The sequence below is a fragment of the Molossus molossus genome, unplaced genomic scaffold (assembly GCF_014108415.1).
Source record: "Molossus molossus isolate mMolMol1 unplaced genomic scaffold, mMolMol1.p scaffold_m16_p_13, whole genome shotgun sequence".
NCBI classification, from domain to species: domain Eukaryota; kingdom Metazoa; phylum Chordata; class Mammalia; order Chiroptera; family Molossidae; genus Molossus; species Molossus molossus.
Window position 1 is genome coordinate 63,235,729 of NW_023425348.1, and position 25,862 is coordinate 63,261,590.

A 25,862-nucleotide genomic window follows, 5' to 3' on the forward strand; every position below is an offset into this window, starting at 1 on the left:
AGATGCTGTATGGTGTTTCAGTTCACAGAGTAGGGCCCCATACACACTGAGTGAGTGAGTCTTCACTTGCGAGAAAGGTAAGTAGGCTCTGAATAAAGATGACTGGAACAAGGGCCTGGATTAATTGAAAAATACAGGTGTTTTGCATAACAGTCAGGCCCAACCAAAGTGGATTTGACATTAAGGTTGGTTTGCCCCATGGCCCTTCACTGTGTCTTGAGATACAGTTTACCCAGCTCCCTGCGTTGTGCGTTGACACGGCACAGGCTTGACAGAGAGATGCGCTGGGGATGCAGCGTGTTGGAGAGGCTTTGTTCCAGCCACAGGGCGATGTGGAAGGCAGAGGACAGGAACAGCCTCCTGGAGAGAAAGAGAAAAGAAGCCAAGAATACATGTAATAATGGATGCACATGTGACATTGAGTGAAGCTTCATAATGAATGAAAACATGACAACTTAATTTTGGCTCAATTTGACATGGGGAGGGAAGTCCAGGTACTTCCTCTGGCAAAGAGAACTATGACCTGTAAAAACGGGGGTGGGGTGGGCAGGATGAGATTAACCCAAGAACTTACATGCATATTTGCATAACCCATGGTCGCAGACAATGGTGTGGTGAAGGCCTGGTGGGGGGCTGGGGTGGGGTGGAGGAGGTCAGTGGAGGAAAATGGTGGGGGGGCATCTGTAATGCTTTCAACAATTAAGATACATTTGAAAGTAAATAAATAAATAACGTGTTCCTTTGGTAGCAGAAGCATCAAGTTCTTTTAGTTGTAATGGTTATTATAAGCCATCCAAGCCCTTGTAGAAGTATTCTGGATGGACAGAGGTTTTAGATTTCTAACAAGCTAAGTTCTTGCTCTGGTTTTGCTTGGAGCAATCACCAGTTACTAGGTCACAGGTAGTGTTGCTGACCGTGATACTATGGTCACCAAAGCCTTTGGATTCACTCTCCAATGTCCCAAGGAGCAGCTATGTTGTTCACCTTTTATCTCTAGGTTTTCCTACCTGAGCAGATACATGCTCTGTTGAGAAGTATATGAGACTTGGAGTTCGCTGGACACTCATTTTGAGCCCTGGCATCTCCACGTTCTAGCTGGGTGGTAGTGAGTTTGAGCTGCTCTTTTCTTATCTTGAGGTTGAGGATAATCGTCTTACCAAGTTACCTTGAACTTTAGTCATCATCGTCAACATTATCATGATCAGAATCATTATTACTCTCATATCACTAACATTTATTGACCTCTTAGTATGTATGTATCAAGAATTGTTCTAATTGCATCACATGGATTATTAGCCCATTGGACTCTGTCTGCACAGATTAGTAAAATATATATTATGATCCCCATTTAAAACATCTAATATAATGCCGGACATAGGTGCCCAAATTTTATGTTTATTATTTAATAAGTTATTATCATCTTTTAGAATAAATACAACCTAAATATTGTTGTTTTAAAATTCTGTTTCGAAGAAAAAGAGTTCTAGAATGTCATCGCTGAAAGGAATTAAACTGGAAGTTTATATAGTTCAGTGATTTTTGTTTTGTTTTTTCAAAGCCAGAAACTGTTGTTCACGTTATCAGCATGTCAGAAATATAAAAGCACAGCTCTTCAATTTGAATCAGGGATGGGGGCTTGAGTCCTACCTGACAACTCATTTGTGCCCAGGACTGAGGAGTAGTTTGAAAATCACTGATGTCATCCATTCCCAGTATATACATCTATATAGGCAAAATGATTTATCATTTGTTAACTGCAGACCCCGAGTTAGAAATGAGATCTCCTGACTCCAAGATCTATTGTTTTTCATGAGACCACAATATGGGGTGGGGCATGTATGGATAGATGTATTCATATAATAATTAATAAGTCATCATACAAAAATAAACTCTCTGTTTTGCATACTCACAACTGTAAACCTACTTTTGCCACACTCTGTTTGTGATGCAGTACAATTATTATTCACTAAAATGTACCAATTTAAAGATAAAGCACTTTCATACATCTTATCATATTTGAATTCTACAGCATGTATGGTTGGTATAACCTATTCCTCCTAGTTCACCTATAAATGCTGCGTAATATCTAATTTTTTTTTCTTTGAGAATTTGGTGTGGCTGGTAATAGAGTAAAGGGGAGAAAATCAGAGAACAGATATACCGAGAAAGGGTGATTCCATTGAGATAGGCAAACACACTGGTGGTGCTGGCATTTGCCCTGACGGCAGTTTCTAATCCCTGGTGATGGAATCTGACTTCTAAAGGATGCCCTGTAAGTAGACAGCAGACAGAGCCCAGGGTTATTGTGAGACTTGCACATCAAGAACCATGAAGGCTGACTCCTCAGTGAATGATTAGGGAAAATCCATCCTGCATAGACTTGCCTGTCAGTCTTAACTCTGGATGGGGGTATAGGGGAGAAACACTTGTTTTTTTTTTAAAGCTTAGGGCCTGAATTTATTCAATTTTTGTGGTTCAGTTACCATGCCTCAAGGCAAATAAGTCAAATGTCTATCTGTAGTTTAATGGATAAAATTAATTGTGGAAAATCCATACTATGGAATATCATACTGCATTGACAAATGAATGATAGCTATAGATATTAACATGGATAAATAGAAAAAATACACCATAAAAGATATGTACAGTATGATTTTATTCATCTGAAGTTCAAAATGGGCGAAACTGAATGATCTATTATTTAGAAATAAGCATGTATAGATGGTAAAACTATAAAAATATGGAAGGGAGTGATTAACAGAAAATTCAGGAGTTCTGTCTGATGGCTGAGAGGGGATTCCTTGGGGAGGTGTAGTCAAGGGGTGCTGATAATGTTCTGGTTATATTAATTTTATTTTATATATTAATATATATTTTATGTATTTTCTATGTATCATACATAGAAAACAGTTTTTATAACAGTTTTCAAAAGTCATAAAACAGTCGTAAAAAGACTAGTCATGTAAAAAGGTGGTACAAACAGGATTCAGGATCAGTATGGATAAAAGCTTTCAGGAAGGAACAGCTTTACCAAGTTTGAGTATTAGGGGAAAAAAATCTCAAGCATGGGATGGTCCAAAGCTTCCTATTCCTACTCTCCCAGTCCCTTCACATTGCAAGGTGTGTTTTCATGCATGGTGACATGCAGTAAAAATGTTTCATGCCTTATTTATACTTGGCAGTCTTTTATTCTCTCTCTTTTTTTATGATGTAAATATATGTGTTTTTTTAGGTCATAATTTTTGTGCGGAAGGACCTAAATGTGGTGAAAACTCCGAGTGCAAAAACTGGAATACAAAAGCTACTTGTGAGTGCAAGAATGGTTACATCTCTGTCCAGGGAGACTCTGCCTACTGTGAAGGTAAGTAAGCTATTCAATGAAGTCACTTGTGAGAAATGTATTCCTGGAAGACATGGTTGAATTGAAAGCCATCAACTGACTGCGGTCCTCTAGGATCCTGTAGGAAATTCTATCAATTACCTAGGGTATGTATTCTCCTGGTTTATCCTGGCTACTTAGTAGCATGTGAAAGCAAGACCTTTGAAGGTAGTTATGAAACACAGCAAAGCAATGAAGGCAATAGGACCATATCAAATCCTATGTTCTGTGATCACTGTATCACCAGCAAAACCATAAACATTCTTTTCTATTGTCTTATTTGGGTACATTGTCATCTCCAAGTTCAGTGAAATGTTATGTGGTGGACCCCTTTTTTGAATGATGCTTTTACACTAGTTTATACCCAACTGCCATCTTCTTCACTTGCCAAGGTCAGCATATTTTTCATCTTTTTTTTAAAAAATGTATTACAGATATTTCTCATTTTTCCCCTATTGACCCCCTCCTCCCAACTTCTGTCCCCCTCATTCTTTTCCCCACATTATTGTCTGTGTCCATTGGTTATGCATATATACATATAAGTTCTTTGGTTTATTTCTTCCCACCCCCCAACTCCCTTTCCCTTTCAGGTTTGTTAGTCTAACACCAATTTGTACTTCTTAATCCCTTCACCTTTTTCACCCATTTCCCCCACCCACCCTCCCATCTGGCAACCAACAAAAGGTTCTCTGTATCTATGAGAATGTTTCTGTTCTGCTTGTTCATTTTGTTTGTAGATTCAATTGTCGATAGATATGTATTCATTGCCATTTTGTTTGTTCATGTTTTTTATTTTTTTCTTCAAGAATACCTTTTAACATTGGTGGTGATGAACTTCTTTAACCTTTTCTTGTCTGGGAAACTTTATATGGCCATCCATTACAAATGACAGCTTTGCAGGATAGAGTAATCTTGGTTGTAGGTTCTTGCTTTTCATCACTCTGAATATTTCTTGCCACTCCCTTCTGGCCTGCAAAGTTTCTTTTGAGAAATCATCTGACAGTCTTATGGGAACTCCCTTGTAGGTAACTAACTGCTTTTCTCTTACTGCTTTTAAGATTCTCTCTTTTTCTTGAACCTTTTGCATTTTGATGATGAGGTGTCTTGTTGTGGGCCTCTTGGGGTTCATCTTGTTTGGGACTCTCTGTGCTTCCTGGACTTGTATGTCTGTTTCCTTCACCAAGTTAGGGAAGTTTTCTGCCATTATTGTTTCAAATAGGTTTTCGATTCCTTCTTCTCTCTCTTCTCCTTCTGGCACCCCCAAGATGCGAATGTCGGTGCCGTTGTTGTTGTCCCAGAGGCTCCTTACACTCTTCTCATTTTTTTGGATTCTTTCTTCTTTTTGCTGTTCTGATTGGGTGTTTTTTTGCTTCCTTATATTCCAAATCGATGGTTTGCTTCTTGGCTTTACCTACTCTACTATTGAATCTGTGTAAATTCTTCTTTTTTTTTTTTTTTATCCTCACCCGAGGACATTTTCCATTTTTTGTTCAGGGAGAGTGGGAGGGAGAGAGAGGAACAGAGAGAAACATCGATGTGAAAGGGACACACCGAGTGGCTGCCACCCGCACAACCGACCAGGGCCGGGGACAAACTGCAACCGAGGCACGCGCCCTTTGCGGGAACCGAACCTGGGTCTCTCAGGACCGCAGGCCGACGCTCTAACCGCTGAGCCAAACCGGCCAGGGCTGTGTAAATTATTCTTTATTTCAGTTAGTGCCTCCTTCATTTCTGATTGGTCTTTTTTTATGCTCTTGAGGACCTTACTAAGTTCATTTATGTTCTCACTAAGTTAATTGACTATCTTCATAAGCAGTGTTTTGAACTCTGCATCTGTTAGATTGCTTATCTCCATTTTGTTTAGTTCTTTTCCTGGAGTTTTGTTCTGTTCTTTCATTTGGGAACTGTTTCATTGTCTGAGGAGACAATTTTGGCTGCCTCCCTGTGTTTGTTTCTGTGTATTACTTAACGAGAGGTATGGGGCTAGCTGAGACCAGATGCTGCTTGTTTGAAAGAATTTAGGAAAACCTGAAGCAGGATCCAGGACAGGCCTATCCTATGGTAAAGCAACTGGCAACAGCTTGGGTGGGCCTGAAAGTTGGGTGGGGCGGGGCCTCAGGAAATCACCAGGGCGGGGCAAACAGTGTGAGCCAGGTTGCTGGAGTCCCAGATATGGTGGTCGTTTGCTGCCCCAGGGAAGGGCTCAGCAAAGGAACAAAGGTCTCTGACAGCACATCTGTCCAGGAGAAAGCTGCCTCTCCAGCCCTCGCTCCAATGCCAAACAGCTCAGTTCTTCTTCATATGTCTCTGGTGCCTTTCAAGCTGCCCCCCCATATTGGAGCCTGGAGGAAGCGAGTCTGAGTAAGTTCTTGTCCAGGCCCTTTAAGAGGAGCTTCCTGGTGGCTCTCGCAGCCTCCGTTCTCTGAGCCTCAGTTCCTGCTGGTTTTACAGCTAGAAGTTGTGGGGACTTCTCTTCTTGGCACTAGAACCCTGAGCGGGGCACCTGGTGTGGAACGGGGACCCCTCAGTCCTCAGGGAGGACCTTCCCAGCCGAGGTGTCCTCCTGATATTTATCCGCCACACGTGGGTGTGGGCCCAGCCCGTCCCCTTCGCCCCTCCTACTAGTCTCAATATGGCTGCTGCTTTAATTCCGTAGTTGTAGGACTTCCATTCAGCTTGATTTCAGGCGGCTCTGAAGGATGGTTGTTCTGTGGTTTAGTTGTAACTTTGATGTGGTTGTGGGAGGAAGCGATACCACATTTACCTACCCGCCATCTTGACTGGAAGTCCAGCCTTTTTTAAAAAATTGTATTAAAAAAAAATTTTTTTTTTTCATTGATTCCAGAGAGGAAACAGGAGAGGGAGACAGAGATAGAAAGGTCAAAGATTGATTAGAGAGAACATCGATTGGCCGCCTCCTGCACGCCCCCACTGGGGATTTGGCCCACAACCTGGACATGTGCCCTGACAAAGAATTGAACTTTCAACCCCTAGGTGCATGGGTTGATGCTTAACCACTGAGCTACACCAGCCGGGCTTCAATTGTATTTCTTATTGGCTGATTCATTGAGTTACTAATTCCTAAACTCTACTAAAAGTCATAGGGTAGATGGACTCATAACTTTGGCACATGGACTGATGCCATTATATAGTGGCCTCAGCATCAGTGACCCTGATTTTCACTCTAGAGAGCAGAACTCCTGTGTCTTATGTGACCCCTCTTTCTAAGCTCAGAACTCAACCCTGCTAGTGCCGAGCATTGTTCAATCCTGCTCCTTTAAAATACCGGAGGAGCAGGGATGAGCTCTGATCCTGGTCTATGTGGATAGTGCCCCAGTATCTGAGTCCATTCATCCTCAGGTGCTCACAGGCTCCCTCCCATCAGTTGAGAGAGATTCTAATAGGGAAAAAGATGGCTAAGTTTTTCTCTGTCCTGGTTGGACCCAATCTTCCCATTATCTTCACTAACAATAGCAGGATCCATTGACTTTGGTGATCTGTTAATCAGGTGGGTGGATGTTTTGAATGGGATGAATACTGTAAAATCTTGGTCACTCTCAAATGATTTGGTTCTCAGGTGGGTCAGGTAGTCTCAAGGTAAGGACAACTGAAGACAACAATGGTAAATTCCTTTCCATTCTGCTATTTGATATGGTTGACTCCTGCTTAACTTTCTGGCTTTGACTCAAGACCCTTTCAGTTGTTAAAAAATGTGTCTAATCACCACTAGGACTTAGTATATGGTAGGTAGCTTCTGTTTTTCACTTCTTCTGAAAGACTTTCTTCATTACTGCTTTAGTTCTCATTAACAATATAGTTGAACTAATGGATTTTTCCCCTTCTCCTTTTCATCTTTTCTCCCCTTTTTGCTTACCTTTATAGATTTGAACTTGATTATAGACATGGCACGTGGGAGGATGGAGTTGCCCCTTGGGTCATGAAACTTTTATCAACCCTTTAATAGCATATTATTTCAATTTTGGAGGACTGTTACTTTCAATACTTTACATTAATATTTTTTATACTTTTATGCTACGTTCTATTTTTTTTTGTCAGAAAATTAATATAGTTTTAAAAATTAAAAAATGTGAACATTCTCCTCTCCGTTCATCATGGAAAAATCCTGCAAGTTAGGTGATGATTGAAAATTTTCACTTTCTTACTTTCTGCGATATGTGGGGATAGACTGTGAACAATGGTAAAAATGAGAGAAGGAGCCTCAAAATAAACTCAGTTCTAATTCTGCCACTGGCCGACCTTTTAGTTGTCCGCTTGGAACCAGTACACTCACCATTCCTGACTCCTCTTAGCGACTGAGAGCTGGCAGAACCTGGGAGAAAATCACTGGTGCTGATGCTTCCTGGGACTCTGGTTCTCTCCTTGTTGATGCATTTCTTTATTCCATTGAATCAGTTCCAGGGGGAGCCAGTTATGATATTAAACCTGCCCTTCGTGTGAGAGGCCTTATTGTATTCATTATGTGGAGTGATTTTAGGTCTTCAGTCATCTCTCTGTTATCATGCAGACTTTCCATCAGTTTCAGAGGGCTGGTACAGAGAGAAGGATAGCACTGAAGAAGAAATGACTAAGCATTAGAACTCACTCATGGTAGAAGAACAGAACTCAGGGAGGGAAGCAGGGGCCAAGCACTGGGCATCCGGATGGGAGGCACTGAGAGCCAAGTAGGGTGAATATTGGCATTGAGAGCAAATGCCCTTCTCTCTCTCTGTTCTGCCATCCTCAGCACATTGGACTTGGGGCTTAATTTCCTGTGGTTGTGTGAGGGCTATCATAGCCCCCAGGTGTGTTGTTTTTACACCAGTGTCTCAAGCAAGCAAGGAAGGAAGGGGCAGGGGTTTAAAACCTCTGTGTCAGATCCTGTCTTTTCATGTTGAAAGAAAGTCCTTCCTAGAAGCTCCCCTGCAATCTCCCAGCTCCCCCCGCTGTCTTATTTTCCAGACCCGGGGGATGGCCTCCCCACCCTTAGTCCAATGTTTGGGGAAGGCAAGTGTGGTGACTGCCACTGCTTTGGGTGACTTGTGTTCAACCCTGGAGCTGGAATAGAGCTTTCCCTTCCCAGGGACCAAATGATCTTTGTCCTTTTCCTGAACCAGTTAGGGATATGGCAACAGGAAGGGTATAGAAGTGGCTTTGGGTGGGCAAGAAGCTTTGTCTACTCCATTCTTTTATGATACAATTTAGTGTAGGGCCATTTCCCCAGCTCTGACTGCAGAATTGCCCCCTGGGATGATCTGACAGACAAGACTAGAGATGGCCAAGTACCCACCTGGGTAGCAGGGACCCCTGAAGTCAGAGCTCATTGTCTCACTATAGCCTTGAGAGAAGTAGGTACCTGTGAGCTGCTTCTGACAGTTATTTTTTTTTTACTCTGAGTAAATGGAGCGAAAATGACCCATATCCTACAAGCCATGATGAACAACACTGGCTCACAAGTTAAAAAAATATTATAGACATTGTCCAGGCTATCTTGAAAAGCCTATTCAGTCTCAGTGGAAAAAGAAGCACAAAAGGCTTTCAGATTTTTAAACTTCCTGGGGTAGGAGTAGAGATGTGGTGTTAAGAACCCCTGCCCGGCAGAGATTGCTGTAGAAACTGCCACAGAGAAGATATTGGAACTCCTGGCCAATCAATACAAGATAATAAGACCCTCTGTCAACTCTGATACAATTCACAGGAGGTCGTTTCATTTTGCCTGGTCCGGCTCAAGCAGGAATGTTCCCTGTTTTGAAAGCTGCTTTAGTTGGACTTCAGTGTTTTATGAATCTGGATGCTGAGGCTTTTTACCTTTTTGATGACATTTTCCATGGGTTGGTCTTCAGTAGTTTCAAACACATTAGCTTAAGTTAGAGGTAGTGTCTAAGTATCGCAGTTGGGGTCTACTCATGATCTTATCTTTTGAATGTGGAGTCCACAGAAATAGAGTCTCATAAACCTTTTCTTCCTGACCTAAAAAGTGATTTAGAAGAATAAAGAACGATGTGATGTCATATACATCATGCACTCTGCCAGGCATGGAAAATATTACAATTAGCATTAAATGGTAGTACTTTCTACTACAGAGTGCTCTGAAAATTTCAAACTCTTTTTATATATAGTGTGCTTGTTGGGCTTTTTTTGTTAATCCTCACCTGAGGATCTTTTCCCACTGATTTTTAGAGAGAATGGAAGGAGGGAGGGAGGGAGAGAGAGATAAAAACATTGATGTGGGAGAGACACATTGATTGTTTGCCTCCCGCACATGGGGATCGAATCTGCAACCCAGGTATGTGCCCGCGACTGGAATCGGACCAATGGCCCTTTGATTCATGGGCCAACACTCTAATCTCTAAGCCCAACGAGCCAGGGCTCTTTAGGCTTTATAACAAACCTATAATGAAAGTGGCAACATTGGCCATGTTAGTATCATTTTACGAGTGTGGACACCAAGACTAAGAGACATGAAGTAAAGATAATACTCAACTCATTTTTACTCTAGCATTTTATGCCCCGACTTGTGCTATGCCCTACCTCCCATCGTCCCCGTCCGACATTATATTGTTCCTCCTGGTCCAATGATGTGTGAGTGGACGTGAAACATACCCTTTCAGAGTAGAAGCTGCAGACGCTATTACAGGGTTCCACCACATTCTCTTTTCTCTCTAACACAAAACTGGCCACATCACAGTGCAAGGCCACATCACAGTGCAAGAATGAAGATGACCTTGAGCAGAGTGACAACTAACTGGTGATGGACATGGGGCATGAGTGAGAAGTAATTGTGTAAATCACTGAAATTTTAGAGAAGGCCATTATCTCTTACCTTTGTATAACTTAGCTTGAGCCTACTGGTATACCCGCCTGAATGAACTAATCCTTGTGGTTTCAGAAAAATACTTTTAGCTCAGTGCTCATGACTGAAAGCAATTTTTATAGAGCAAGTCTTGAGAGTTCCTAGAAAAAGTACAGATTGTGTGGCCCAGGCCAGGCGATAGATTTTTTGCAGACCACAAGTTGTAAATTGGTGCTTTGTTATGGCCAGTGCTTACATGGGAAATTAAGATGATAATGAGACATGCACGTCAGAACTCAGCTCACTGTACAGTATTCACTAAACACTGAATGGCTCACAACAGTTATCACCATCATTGTCTTTAATGTTTCTGAGGGTCTTTCTTGGAATGGGAAGAGTGTATGCTCATTGAGGCCAGCTCATTGAGAAGGTGGGCTTTCTGCTTCTACATCTTTTGGGAGAATTGGCAGCTAGCAAGAGAAATTATTCTTAGGTGGAAGGACCAGGTTTTATCAGTCCTGCCAAGAGCATGTTGTTGGCAGTGAGGTACCAAATACAGTAATTTATAAGGATGAAGTCATTTCTTCCTTGAAATAACATGCGTGCAGCTATAGTCAAGGAAAAACATGAGTGAAGCTGTATTTAAGGAGCTATGTTCTGGAATTAAATCACCTATATTGGTATGGATTTAATATTTTCACGTAACAAAGCTACTGAAATGTTTGAGACACACAGCAACTGATTAGCGAGGTGATTTATAATTTCTTTTTCAAGACTGGTAGTAATGACAGAGGGTTGGACACGCTGAGTGTTAGGAGGCTGGGAAAGTGGCAGAGAGGTCAGAGTTCAAAGAGCAAGAAGACTCAGAATAGCCCAGGAGTAGATATGTACTGGATGCGAAGGTGAGCATGAGTCTACTTCCATAGAAACAAGACTCTGTAAATTCCTGATTAAGAGAATGCATGGGAAGATGGCTAGTATGCTTAATTACACTTGTAATTATCCAAGGATTAATCAGGTAACTCTAGTTATTTTGCATTTTGACAAAAAGTGTGAAACTCATGATCCGCATAGCCTGATCTATGCCCAAATCTGGACGCCAGTCTCCTGAAGTCCTGCTTTGGACAGCACAGGGATCAAATGCCTCTTTTGATTAGACGTGTTAGTAAAACCTTGACCGTAAGCTTCTGCTTCCATTTATTTCCATGAATTTGGAATGCTTAAGAGAAGAACACCTTCTGGTATCCTTTATTAAAAACTTTATTTAGCCTGCATACTATTGGAGGTGTCTTCTGGCACCCAGATATCTGTCAGTCTGCTCCCCCGATTCCCCAGCTTTCCAAGACAGAAATCTCTAGCCTTTGCTTTGCCTAGAATAACCCACATGCCACCTCCCTCCTAGCAACAGATACAGATGAGCTTTCTTCTTAGGCTGGCTTTTCTCTGCCTCTTTTCTATTCCCAAGGCTACTTTGCAAAGCATCTGCCCAGTGCATGCAACACTGACATGCGTCTCACTTTATTCCACGTGGACTGCACTGTTGCTGTTCGCCTCAGATCGACGGTCTTTACCAAATGGCAAGAGAGAAATTGTAGCTCTCCCTTACTTTTGAAAGAAGGGAATGATATTTTAAAATTGTTTTGGTCATCTAATAGCAAAAATAAAAAAAAAATTCAATTAAAAATGGGCAGAAGATCTGAATATACATTTTTTTCAAAGAAGACATACAGATGGCCAAAAGGCACATGAAGGGCGGCTCAGTATCACTAATCATCAGGGAAATGCAAATCAAAGCCACAATGAGGCATTGCCTCACACCTGTTAGAATGGCTATCATCAAAAGGACAAGGATGCTAAAGGATGTGGAGAAAAAGGGAACACTGGTGCATTATTGGTGGGAATATAAATTGTAACAATATGGAAGTTCCTCAAAAAATTAAAAATAGAACTACCATATGAACCAATCATACTTTTGGATATTTATCCAAAGCCAATGAAAACACTAGTAGAAAACATATATTCACCCCCATGTTCATGGCAACATCATTTATAATAAACAAGATATGGAAAAAATATAAGTGTCCATGAATGGATAAAGATGGTATGTGGATATCTAATGGAATACTACTCAGCCATAAAAAGAATGAAATCTTGCCATTTGCAACAACATGGATGGACCTTGAGGGCATTATGCTAAGTGAAATAAGTCAGAGAATGACAAATACGGGATGATCTGGCTTACATGTAGACCTCTAAGAACCAAAACCAAGACTATAAGATAAGGAAAACAGGTTGGTGGTTGCCAGAAGGGGAGTGGGGAGTGGGTGAAATGGGTGAAGGGGGTCAAAATGTATAAACTTCTAGATATAAAACAAATAAGTCATGGAGATATAATGTATAGCATGGTGACTATAGTTACTAATACTATATTGCATATTTAGAAGTTGCTAAGAAAATACATCTTAAAGTTCTCATCACAAGACAAAAAAAAAAGAAAAAGAATTTGTAACTATGTATGGTGGTGGATGTTACCATAAGTATTGTGGTGATCATTTCCCAATGTACACAAATGTTGAATCATGCTATACACCTGGGACTAATGTTAAATCTGAATTATACCTCAGTAAAAAAAAAAAAAAAAAAAAAAAAAAATTATAAATTGTTTTGGTCAGCTGCTTTTTGGAAAAAAAAAAAAATTCTCTGGGGCTTAACACAATACAAGCTTTTTTTCCTTTTTTCTTCCCCATTCATATGGACTGTCAAATGGATGTTCCTGTTTGGTAGGTGGCTTTCCTTAAACTGTGATGCAGGGACCCAGGCTCCTCCTCTCTTTGCCTCTGCCATGTACAGTATGTGGCTTCTGGAGTTGCCATGGAAAGGGAATAGAAGGTGATGTATAGGAGGTTTTCATGGCCGGGGCTGGCCACGTTCCACTAGTCAGAACTTTGTCACTGGTCATACCTAACTGCAAGAGAGACTGGTAAATGTCTTTCTCTGTGCACAGGAAGAAAAAGAATGTTTTGATGGTTTTTCAGTCTTGACACAGTTAATAAATGAAAAAAAAAAGATCACCCCCATGAATTTTATACTTTTTATTTTCTGTGTCCTACCAAATGGTCCTTTGGCTTCAACTGATTGAATTCAAACGTACTCATTTGAAAACTTGATAGGATTTAACTAGGCTGTCTTGCTCCCATTTTCTTGCTTGCACCACCTCCAAGCTCCCCTGTGGCTCCCACAGGAGCGTCTCATCGGGAGCTGTTCCATGCTCAGTGCCAGCCATGTTCCCAAGGGACCCCATCTCCTTCCAAACAACATTCACAGCCCCTCATGCCTTCTATGCTAGAAGGAAAGCAGTTTGTAGAACAAGCTGACACACATTTGTAAATGATTGATACCCACACAATGTTTCCAGAGGTAAATGTATTCTTAAAGGAGCATGCTTGTTCATTAAGAAAATCCTCAAACTTAACTTTGAAGTAGCATAGCAAAAGGAAACAATACATTGAAGCAATGTGAACGCGGAAGAGGGCGCTCTCAGGCACGGGGACCAAGTACCTTGTCCCTGTTTGGAAGTTTACCTTGGTTGTCAGTCAGCTGTCCTCAATAGTCCTGTTTTCTATCATTTTTCCTACCTCCATTTCTTTTTTCTTGACAACTCCCAGGGCAGGGATGTAGTGAAAGAATGTTGAACTAAGGACAAGAAGATCTTGATTGATCCTGGCTCTACCACTTACCAGCCGATGACCTTGGCAAATCGTTCAATGCTTCTGTGTCTTGATTGTCTCATGGCTCAAATAGGACTTTTAAATAAGGCTTCAATAGTACCAGTTGGTTGTAAAGGTTAATTAAGATATTGAATGTGAAAGCATTTTGTAAAGGCTAAAGCCACACAGCCTTGTACTGTAACATTATTTATGATGATAGTTATATAATTGTGCATTGTGTAATTATCTATCATTATAATAACAGTAAGTATGGTCATTATTTGCAGTGCTTACACTTGGATTAGAACTTGGTCTTGAGCTATTCAGGGTTGAGATACACACACACACACACACACACACACACAAACACACACACACTCTGGATATATATCTATCTGTGCTGGTCAATTTTGTGTGTCAATGCGACTCTTCTAAGGGATGTCCAGATAGCTAGTCTTTCTTTCTTTCTTTCTTTCTTTCTTTCTTTCTTTCTTTCTTTCTTTCTTTCTTTCTTTCTTCCTTTCTTCCTTTCTTCCTTTCTTCCTTTTTCTCTCCCTCCCTCCCTCTTCTTCCTCCCTTCTTCCTTCCTTCCCTCCCTCCCTCCCTCCCTCCCTCCCTTCTTTCTTTTCTTTTCCCTCCCTCCCTCCCTCCCTTTCTTTCTTTATTGATGTTAGAGCAAGAGGAAGGGAGAAGGAGAGAGAAACATTGATGAGAGAGAACATGGACTGGCCACCTCCTCCATACCCCCCACTGGGGATTTGGCCCACAACCTAGGCATGTGCCCTGACTGGGAATCGAACTGGCAACCTCTTGGTGCATGGGTCAGTGCTCAACCACTAAGCCACATCAGCGAGACTAAAACATTATTTTTGAGTGTCTGTGAGTGTGTTTCTAGAAGAGATTAACATTTAATTCAGTAGACTGAGCAAAGATCCGCTCTCCCCAATGTGGGCAGGTGTTCTCTAATCTGCTGTGGGCCTCAACAGAACCAAGAAGCAAAGGGATGGTGAATTCTTTCTTTTCTTGACTTGGGATATCTGTCTTCTGCCCTGGACAATTGTAGTCCCTGGTTCTTAGGCCTTCAGACTCTGGGACTTAAGCCAGCAGTCTCCTAGTTTTTAGGCCTTTGGACTCGGACTGGCTATGCCACATGCTTCCCTCGTTCTCCAGCTTGTAGATGGCAGATGCTGGGACTAATCAGCCTCCATGATGGTGTGAGCCAACACCTTTAATGAATCTCCTGTTATCTCTCTCTCTCTATCCTATTGGTTCTGATTCTCTGGAAAACCTGACTCAATCCACCAGTATATATATTGAGTCACTGTAATGTGTTGAACCCTCTGCTAGCCATGATGGAATTTACAGAAGTGATGCTACATGTGGTCATTTAGGTGACTGGCACCTACTGGGATTATGGCAATATTGAGTCTGTGAGGTTGGGCATGGGGCCCTACAAAAGGCATAAAAAAGAGTCAGACCCAGAGTCTTGTCTCATTCTTTCAGCAAACATTAACTGAGCACCTCTTGTGGCTGGGTCCTGTGTTGGATTCCAAGGATTCAGAGATGGTTAAGTCGTAGTCCTTTCCCCAAGAAGCTCAGTCTAAAGGAGAAGAGAGCCTTGTAATCAGATCAGAACTCCAGTGAGATTTGTCCCATCCTAGGATGTGAATAGTGTCTTCGGAGTACCCTGGTGGGAGCAATGCATTTTGCCGATGGGAGTCTGCCCAGAGGGGATGACGTGTGAGCTGAGTCCTTAAGAATGAGACATTCTTCAGTAGGAGGTGTGAGGGAAGGCCATCCTCAGCAGAGGGGTCAGCATCTATAAAAGTACAGGATGAAATGTCTCGTGTGGCTGGAACGGGACAGGTTTGGTAGGAGCTGAAAATGGAAATATGGCTGATGATCGATGGCAAAGAGCATCGGAAACAGGCTGAGGAGTTTCCTCTGTGTACTCATAGAGGATGCAGGCATCACAGCAGGTGAAAAATTGGATCTAGTGGGATATGGATTGGTATGCTAGGAAGGTCATGGTCGTGGCCACACAGAGATGACATGGGCTGGGGAGACACTGAAGGCAGGGAGCCAGATCAGGCCATGCTGCTTACAGAATTGGTGTCTGAATGAGTTCTCAGACTTGGCTACGTGGGTGCTGAGGAAATAAGTCATCACTGGAATCATGAAAATCAGCTTCTCTGGCCTTGCTTGGTGCTTTCCCCCAAATCCTTGCAGACACTTTGCATTTGGTTTTGGCCGTGACTTCCTTCTGAGGGTTGAGAGCTCCAGTGGCCGGCATTTCCCCAGCTGAATCTTTCTGGCTCTGCTCTGTGGTGAATCCGTCAGAGAGGCTGGACGGTGCCCAGGGGCCAAGCCTGGAAGGATGGCCCGAGGCTCTCTTCCAGTGATGACTTTCATCTTCAAAAGTCACACTGAGACATTGTTTTGCTCACTGTACAGTATGTTAGGACTTTAAAGTGTGTCCTTGAAAGACGGTGTGCATGTATTATGTTATGCACGGTACTTAGCATTTTTATGTTCCAAAAGAAAAAAAGGGGGGCAAAGGAAAAGGAGGGAAAAAAAGTCTCTGCTCACTTTTCAGGGGTTTTATAGAGCTGTAAAAGGGAATGAAAATTTAGTAGATTTAAACTTTTTTGGTTATTCAAAACATAATAACTCCTGATTATTCCCGATGCCTAGTCTTTAGACAGTATTGAGAAGACTTGAACTCGCTGTCATTGTGCCCTTGCTCTTGTGACTGGTGTGGCGCCTGCTGCGGCGTCTGATTCTGGGTGAAGCTTGTCTGTGCAAACAGAATTCTGTGCCCAGAATAATTATGGAAAAATAGCAGAGGAGTAGGGGAAAGATGTGGCTTGGATTTGGGGCACCTGGGTTAGAAATCCTGGCTCTGCCATTATTTTGTGAACTTCATCAGGGTCTTCATCCCCCTGCATTTCCCCTTGTGAAGTGAGTGTGCTAGCACTTATCTTAGCAAGCTGTTTTAAGAATAACTATGAGAATATAAGTGAACAAAAAGGTCCAAGGCCGGATTGAGCATAAAATAGGATTTTATTTAAAAAATTTTTTTCTTTATTGATTTTAGAGAGCGAGGAAGGGAGAGAGAGAGAGAGAGAAACATCGATGAGAGGGAACATTGATTGGCCGCCTCCTGCATGCCCCCCACTGGGGATTTGGCCCACAGCCTGGGCATGTGCCCTGACTGGGCATCAAACCAACAGCCTCTTGGTGCATGGGTCAACACTCAACCACTGAACCACACCGGCTGGTAAAATAGGATTTTAATAAATGTTAGTTAGGTTTGAATATAATAAATGCTCAATTAGACATAATTAAGTTCTGTAATATGTGGTTCAGGACTGTGACGGTGAATGGTAAGGAAGGAGAGGGCTAATTATTGAAATGAGTGGGAGAGACAGCCTCTGAGAGGGGTCTTGAGATTGGGCAATAGTGACTGTGAAGGGTGACAAATTGGATGTTATGGGTGATTCAAGCTGAGATTGCAGAATGAGATGGAGTTAGCAAAAGTAGAGGTGGGTTCTGGCTGCTGTGGCTCGGTGGATTGAACACCATCCCATGGACTGAGAGGTCCGGGTTTGATTCCTGGTCAGGGCACATGCTGGGGATTAGGGCTCAATCCCAAATAGGGAGGGTGTAGGAGGCAGCTGATCGATGTTTCTCACATCAGTGTTTCTCTCTCCCTCTCCCTTGTTCTCTTTCTAAAATAAAAACAAAACAAAATAGGAAAAACAGCAACAACAAAAAACCACCATAAAATAAAAAGTCGAGGTGGGTGAAGAGATTAATGTAGGAGTCGAGAACAGTGTCTCTGAGACCAAGAGGTACCAGAGAGACAAGGGACCTGTCTTTTGTTGGGAACCGAATGGGCGATGCGGAATGGAGAGTGTGGAATGAGGCAGAATTGGGGGTCTTGTTGGCTTTATGAAGTTTGGATTCTACTCGAATGGCAGTGGGAAGTTGTTGAAGGGTTTTAAAGAAACACAGTAAGATCCGATCTGCATTTCTGCAAAGTCCCATTCTGGCTGCGATGGGGGACAGAAGGCAGAGCGAGGCAGGCCTTCTGCGTCAGTCTGTTGGAGCAATCCACCCAAGATGTGGTGGTGCATGTGAGGTGGGAAAAGGCAGGAGGTGAGACCAACAAAATTGGCGGATGGATTAGAGGTTGGATAGTCTATGAAAAGTGAACTTAGAATCATTTCCGGTTATTTTATCTGTACCCCGTCAAATTCGAATGACCGGCTTTGTGGCTTCCTCCTCTGGGCTGTGATAGCATTTTGTTCAAACCCTTATTCGAGTGCCCACCACACAGAATCTTAATGACTTTTTCAACCTATTTTGTAGGTTAAGAGCTATTCAAAGGCCAGGGCTGTGTCTTATTCATCTTCGTATCACCAAGACCCAGTCTAGGGCCTGGAACATGGTGGATACGAGGATGCTTTCTGGATGCACTGATGAATCAACAAAGGCATGATTTCACGAGTGGACTTGGGTGCTCTGTGGCGTCTGTCCAGTAAGGCAGTTGCATCTCATAGAGAGATCTTATTCCTTTCTTTTCCAGTTGCAAAGTGGAGAAAGCCATCTTGCCCATCTTTACAGGAAGCATTCCTGTAAATCCGTGGAGTATCAAAAGGATTTGCAGGAAGGCCAGTGCTGGCTAACGGCTTCTCAGGAGCTGCTGTAAAGATCCGTGGGCTTCTTCTCATTCATTTTCGGATATTTATCACTTTTCTTGCAGCTGCCAAATGCTGAATTTTCTTTTGATGTTGACACGTGGCTCCTCAAAATTCTAATGGAAATGTCTCTGAGCCCAGCTGGACACCTGGTATAGCAAATAGATTCCAATTCACCTGTCGATGGCTGCTTCCAGCACTGTGCAGATTTTTGCTTTGCGTCTGACTGACAATGAAATGTGTTTATTTGTTTAGGGTTCTGTTTACGAGGCCAGAACGCACACCGCAGGAGGGCTGGGATTGTCACTTGCTTTGCTCACTGTTGCGTCCCCTGCATCTGTCCAGTGCCGTCCAGTGTGCGGCAGAGGTCTTCACGCTTGTTGTCTTATTTAGTCCTAACTCTCCACTTGGTCAATAAAGAAACCAAACATCGCACAGCTAGTCCATGACAGAGCCAGGATTTCATCTCGGGTCCCCCTGACACAGAAAGTAATTCACATAGTCCTGTGGAATGATCCAGAGAAGAAATACCTACAGTTGATTCCCTTTAACACTTTCTTTATTTGCCAGGAGACATCCGGCAAGGCGTAGATTTCCTCCAGTTCTGGTCTAGAGCAAATTTCTTATACAGAGTAATATTTTCTCTGAATGTGCATTTGTCTTTCTGACATACCAGCTCAGCATTTTACGGTAGGCAGGGTAAACAGCATCCTTTCTCGGTGCAGGCAAGTTGTGATAAATAACAATTATCAGGATTCTGGGGATCTTTTGTTAGGTCTCCCTCCCTGCACTCCTCAGAGCACCCGAAGGAGATGGGGGGTTTCTCTCACATCGAGGCTGTAATACCTCCAGTTGGTCTGGGGTGTAGATATTCAAAAGAAATCTGTTTCATAGGAAGTTTGAAATGCTTAAATTTTTAAAATGGTAATTGGTTTTAGGACTTTCTACATACCTGGTATCTCAGTCTACTTCCAGAAAGTGGACTTCTTTCCCAAATCCACGTGGATGAATTGTAACTCATTTGTAGTAAATGCGTGCTTGTTCACGAATGCTATTCCTGCAGGTGGCACGAGCCAGGGGCTTCCTTTTAGTGTTTTTGGACGTATCTAAGTGTGTTACAGCCTTTTTCTTCAGTCCGAGAGAAGAGCAGGGCCTCCCCCGAGGACACAATTAAAATCTACCCCGTATTATGATTAGTTCTGGTTTAAATCCCTTCCTCCCTCCCTCCCTCCCTCCCTCCCTCCCTCCCTCCCTCCCTCCCTCCCTCCCTCCCTTCCTTCTTTCCTTCCTGTGTTCAGGTTGGATTTTTCACTTTTGGACATAATTTAATGTCGGCAGTGAATGTCCACAGCATGTAGTAATTGGCTTTGGCCAAAGCACATAGCCCTTATTGGCTGCTGAGTGATAAGCAAACAGTTGGTGTCTACCCAGCTTTTGGTTATCCGCTGGTCACTGGGTATTATTGAACCGTTGTTGAAAATCTAGGGGATCACTTGAGTGTTTCAGTTGTATTTACTGTCACATTCTTAAAGTTTATTCCACTTGTCCTGAGAAGGGAGGGGAAAATTGATTCTTGGTCCAAGTATATGTTTAGAACATGTCTGTAGCAGATAGCAAAGTTACACATACTGGATTTGAAAGTCCCTTAGAAAACTGTGTTTAACCTAACATGGGTTTAACTTATTTGTATATGGAATCATCCTAACTAACACGTGAAACCTATAATCATTCCCTGAGACTGTGGTTCTGTGAAATACATTTTAGAAAATGATCCTTAATGTGCTTTACTATCTAATTCTAGGCCTCGGTAATATTTACAAATCCGGGGATTCCCAGAAATCTCTGGATATTTATATTGCATATGTTGGGATTTTCTATCGTGACTGTAGTGAGCTGTAAAAGTTTAAGAAACTTTATTTAATGCACACATCTACAAAATCTATTTCTCTTTCATAAGTTGCTTGACCTATATATTATAAATTCTAACTTTTTAAAAAAATAATAAGAAGAAACGGTTCATCATGTTGTTTTCTCTTATTTGGTAAAATTTGCGTATGGTGTTGCTGAATAATCAACCATTAAGAATGCATATGAGTAGAATAAGTAGGATAATAAGAAATATTTGCGTAGTGCATTGCAGTTTATAAAGTGCATTAAACTATGTAATTTTCTTAATCTCCTATGAACTGTCATTGGTAAGGATTCTTTCTTTGAGTAGTATAGATGAGGAAACTAAGGTCCAGAGGGGTGCTCAAGGTTCAGAGCTGGTACTGAACCCAGTTAAATTATATTTTAATCCAGGTTTAGGGCTCTTTTTAGGTTGTCCTCTCTTAACACAAACTCAGGGTGATTACTGAGTGCACAGGGCACTCGTAGCATGGAGATTAGGGTACAAGAGGTGAGAGGTTTTGTCTGCTTCTTTCACTGCTGAGTTTCCAACACCAAGCCTCCGCTGGGACACAGCAGTGCTGGATAAATAACTGTTGAGTGTATCACTGATGAATGAATCATAGTCACTGTTCCTGCTAATATTTATTAATACCTTTTGTAGATTTAGATGCTAAATACCTTGCATGCTTTTTAATCTTCTTTTCATATTCTACCCTAATAAAAATTTTACAGAGGAAGACCTGGGGTTTGGAAAAGTCAAGTGGCTGCCCGAGGTTAGCCGCCTAGTTAAGTAGTGGAAGTTAGAACTCTGATTCTGCAATCCCAGCCCTCATCTCTGCAAGGGGGAATTGAGGCTTAGATGTTATAATTAAACCTGCACTTTTTTATACCGATTCCAGCAGTTTCTGTACTGAACCACATTGTTTCTCCAGATCTAATTCAGCTGTGGTGAGCACGTGGTGATGATACTGCCACTCTTCAGTGGTAATGTGCTGAGCATTTTATACATTGTTACATTTAGTGCATGGGTCAACGCTCAACCACTGAGCCACACTGCCTGGCCAACATTGTTACAGTTAGTCCTCACAGCTCTGGTTCCCATTGAACTAAGGCTGGAAGAATATCAATGACTTGCCCAAGGTAACACTTAATGAATGGTCTGCCTGCAGCCCAGGCTGTATTTGTATCCATGAAACAGCAGAACAGAACAAAAACCGGGAACAGGTATCAAAGAAACTTAATGACTTTAATGACTTTTGTTTAAATGTTCTGTCTGATTTTGCTTTCCCTTCTTGCTGTGGGCCCTGGGAACATAATTTGGATAGCTTAGATAGGTAACAGTGTGGGCAACCCTTAATTCATGACCTCGGGTCACACAACTAGAGAATAAGTCACCTCTCTTAGATCTCAGGCATGTTGCTAGATCCCTTTCTCAGTCCCTCCCCTGTGGAGAAGTAGGCTGGACCTTCCCACCTTCCCTCTCTCATCCATCCCCTTCCTCCTTCAGCTTTCCTTCCTCCCTGGGTTACCCTGCAAAGTCAGCTACCCCCGCTTAGCTGTCTGCTCCATTTCCCTTCTTTTAATCCGGCCAAGTCCCTCATTTTCTAATTATCATCAACGTTATTGATGCTTAGTGTGATAGGGCATGCTCTTTATAATGGCCACCGGTAGTTCCGCTTCAGCAAGAAGGAATGGCATTCAGCAGGCCCCCAGCATCTTTACCAGACCAAAGATTTAGATTAAAGGATTAATCGGAAACCTCTTACGTGCACTTAGGTTCTGGCAGACTGAACCCAGTTCTTGTCTTGAAAGGTCAATGAGTTTTTCCATAATTTTTAGCTGTTCTGAGAAAGAAATCATAAATCTTTCTGTTTATTTGCTTTATATATCTCCCTTCAGCTCATTTAGATGCGGGCTGAACACAATAAATCCGTGGCTTTCTTTTAGAAAAAGAAAAACAAACCATGTTACCATAAAAGGAAACTTGGTTTACTAAAACTAAGAAACTCTTAGTGAGTATCAACTCTTCCTGTCTAGACGGGGGGTGTATGTGTACACATATATGTTTGTGTTAGAAAAATATCCTACCATCAGGCCTGCTTGCATTGTCTATGTAAAAAGCATGTATTACTTACCAGGTTTCCCAAAGGAATAAAATAATCTTTGCTTTGAAATACTGTCTGCTTTAAACCAGGCACCTTCAAGTTGGATATATAGAAAACATGGTCAAACTGATTGATGATGTGCTCAGAGAACGGCTTATTTTGATTAATTGGAATTTTTTATTATCTGAGGAGGAAATCTTGGAACCCTTATGTCCCTCTCTTGCTGAAAAATCCTTTTTAAATTCCTGAATCTGTTTTCTGGCTTCAGAGTGCACATGGCCGAGTTTGCTGCTGTATTTCTGCCTGGTGACTGAGGATACACAGGGGGCCACCAGGCTGAGCGCGGACACTGATTCTCAGTCCCCCATTCATCGTGCTGGGTGTGGATGGCCGGTCTGAGGCTTACTGCCTCTAGCTGTGTGTGCTGAGGACACAGCTCCCGAGGTTATTTCTGTGCCCTGTGTATCATTTGGGCACTTCTCCACAAAGTGGCACAGGACAAAGGAATGATGGGATCTTCTTAATGTCAGAGAGGATATCTTAGTCATGGTTTCGTATCTAACACCTGGTATGGTTCATGGCACATTGGTTAGAGGGTATTTTTCTAAATCTCTGATGATTTAAAATAGACATTCTTGAATCACTGATGTTTTAAGTATTTTGAGTAGTTGGTCTCTCTTCCTTCCACCTTTCTTTCTTTTTCTGAGTTCACTGAGCACCTCTAGTGCTCAGGTTCTTTGCTCGGTGCTAAGACTACCGAGAAAGGAGGAATTAACATCTCCTGACTCCGTCTTGCACATCACATGGAGTATTTGGTGCATAGATCTTCTTGTCTAATGGTCATAATGCACTAGATTTTATAGTCTGCATTTCTGAAGATGAGGCAGTAAATTCCAGTGGGATGATGACATTTGGGTCAGCCCATAGGTACCTGTTCACTCATTCCCGTGATTCCTGGATGTTGCTGAGCCAGAGAATCTCTTAGAAAGTTCAGTTTCCTGGGGTCCTTCCCAGAGTGAGTCAGAAAAAAATGTTTAGAGACCTTAACATGTTAGATGTTTTTGATGTATCCCTCCCAAAAAACAATTAGATATTTTTGAAAATAAAATTATACAATAAGCATAAAGAGGTCCTATAAAGTTTTTAATTTTTCTCAGGTTAACTGGCTTAGAATTTTAAAAAGATTACATATCAATTTATCTCCATAGCTCCCCCCACCCCACACCCATTTGCTTTCCTGATGCCCTACCCTGTAGTCTGACTGCCAGATAACTCAGCAGTATTCAGATCATGGGATTCTGATGCACAGCTATGGAGCAGGTCACCAAAGATTTTTGGGTTCTGCCCTCTTCTAGGCACAAAATGTTTGCCATGGGACATGTTGTTTTGGCCAAGGAGTTATAAGCAGAAATAATATGTGTTGCTTCCAAGCCCGAGTCTTTAATTGCTGAGTAAGAACCTTCAAAACTCCTTCCCTTTGATGACTGCAACCAGCAAGCCTGGATAAGGCTCTTTGTCAGCCTTGCTTTCTGAGGGTGACAGAGATCGGTACCTGCACTGGGCATGTAACATGAATTAAATTAACTTTGTTGTTTCAAGCTGCTGAGCTATGAGGGCAGTTTGTTATCTCAGCAAAGCCCGTGATGGCTCTATGTGGGAAGTGCCACTCTGTTCTGCAGGGCACTCGAGACTGAGTTCTGGAGGCTGAGTGGTATTTTGCCAAGCAGATTGGGAGGAAAAAGAATGTCAGACAGAAGGAAAGGCACGTGTATTTTGACAGCTTTATTTATCAAATTCTAATATATATTGTGTTTTAGAAGTGACTTTAGAGGAGGGTGAGACACTGAGAAAATAATTTTAGTAGGGAGGGTGGATTACTTATCTGTGGGTATCTCAGGGGCCATCAAAGGCATATGGGATATGACAGAAAAAGGGCCAGAGAGCAGGGCATGATGTGATGGGGAGATACAGTTGAGGAGTTCATTATGCCGAGAATAGGAATTATGTGTGGGGAGTGGGAGACGTAAGCTCTTAACTGTGGCTGTTAACAGTGCTTGGAATGCAGCCAGTATGGAAAACAGGCTCCTCAAAAAATTAAAAATAGAACTGCCGTAATATCTAGAAATTCCATTTCTGGGAATATATCCTAAGGAAGCGAAGACACTAACTAGAAGTGGTAATCTGCACCCCCATGATGATAGTAGCATTATTTACAATGGCCCGGATATGAAAGCAAACTAAGTGTTCACCAGTAGGTGAATAGATGAGGAAAATGTGATTTTATCTGTTTACCTATATCTGTACATAGTGGAATATTATTTAGCCATAGAAAAGAACGAAATCTTGCCATCTGCAGCAACATGGATGGACCTCGAGGGCATTATGTTAAGTGGAGTAAATCAACAGAGAAAGACAAACACTGTATGATACCAGTTATCTGTGGAATCTAAAAAAATAACAAGCTCAGAGATACAGAGAACAGATGGTGGTTGCCAGAGGCAAGGGGGGGGAGAAGTGGGTGAAGGGGCCAAAGGCACAAACTTTCAGTTATAAAATAAGTCAGTCATGGCAATGAAATGTACAACATGCCAACTGTAGTTAATACTGTGTTGCGTATTTGAAAGTTGCTGAAAGAGTAGAAGTTAAAAGTTCTCATTCCGTGAAAAAAAATTTGTAACAATGTATAGTGATGAATTTGAACTAGACTTATTACAGTTTTCATTTCCAAATATATGCAGATATTGATCATGTTCTACACCTGAAACTAACATATTGTATGCCAATTATACAGCAATAAAAATATCTTAAAAAACAAAAATATACTGTCTAGTAGGCACCCCTCGTGTGAGTAGAGTGGTGTCACCCTAGGCCCATAGTCTTAATTTTGTGAATAATTTGCAAAAGTCATCAAACTTGACAAACTCTGTTGAGCTCAAAACATTTGCCTTGGCCCTATGCCTTTTTCCCACCTCTGGTTTCCCTTCTGTCAGCCAGCTAAGAGAATGACGTATGTAGCAGATTCAGAGTTCCCAGGCAGAAAATTTCCCCTGAAAAACCAACGTAGTAAGGAGCCAGCAGTGTGCATACGTGTGCTGCTTGCATTGATGACGTTTCTTTGATATGCAAGTGGCAGAAATCCAAACTCAGAATGGCTTAAGAGGAGAAAATATATGGACTCAAATAACTGAAATTTCAAGGTGTTCAGGCAAGGCTGGATCCGGGGCTCAAACAATGTCACCGAGATTCTCTCTCTCTCTCTCTTTCTCTGACTGCTGTTGGTTTTATCCA

The 25,862-nt window shown here is 42.0% G+C and overlaps 1 protein-coding gene across 3 annotated transcripts in view; it reads left to right on the forward strand.

The window, feature by feature from the left end:
• NELL1 (neural EGFL like 1) overlaps positions 1–25,862 on the forward strand; it is a 765,989-nt gene that overhangs the window by 204,759 nt on the left and 535,368 nt on the right. For all 3 annotated transcript variants that reach the window (XM_036258486.1, XM_036258484.1, XM_036258485.1), the window contains one exon: positions 3,233–3,361. In XM_036258486.1, the coding sequence (XP_036114379.1) occupies positions 3,233–3,361 (129 nt within the window). The remainder of the gene's footprint in view (positions 1–3,232; positions 3,362–25,862) is intronic.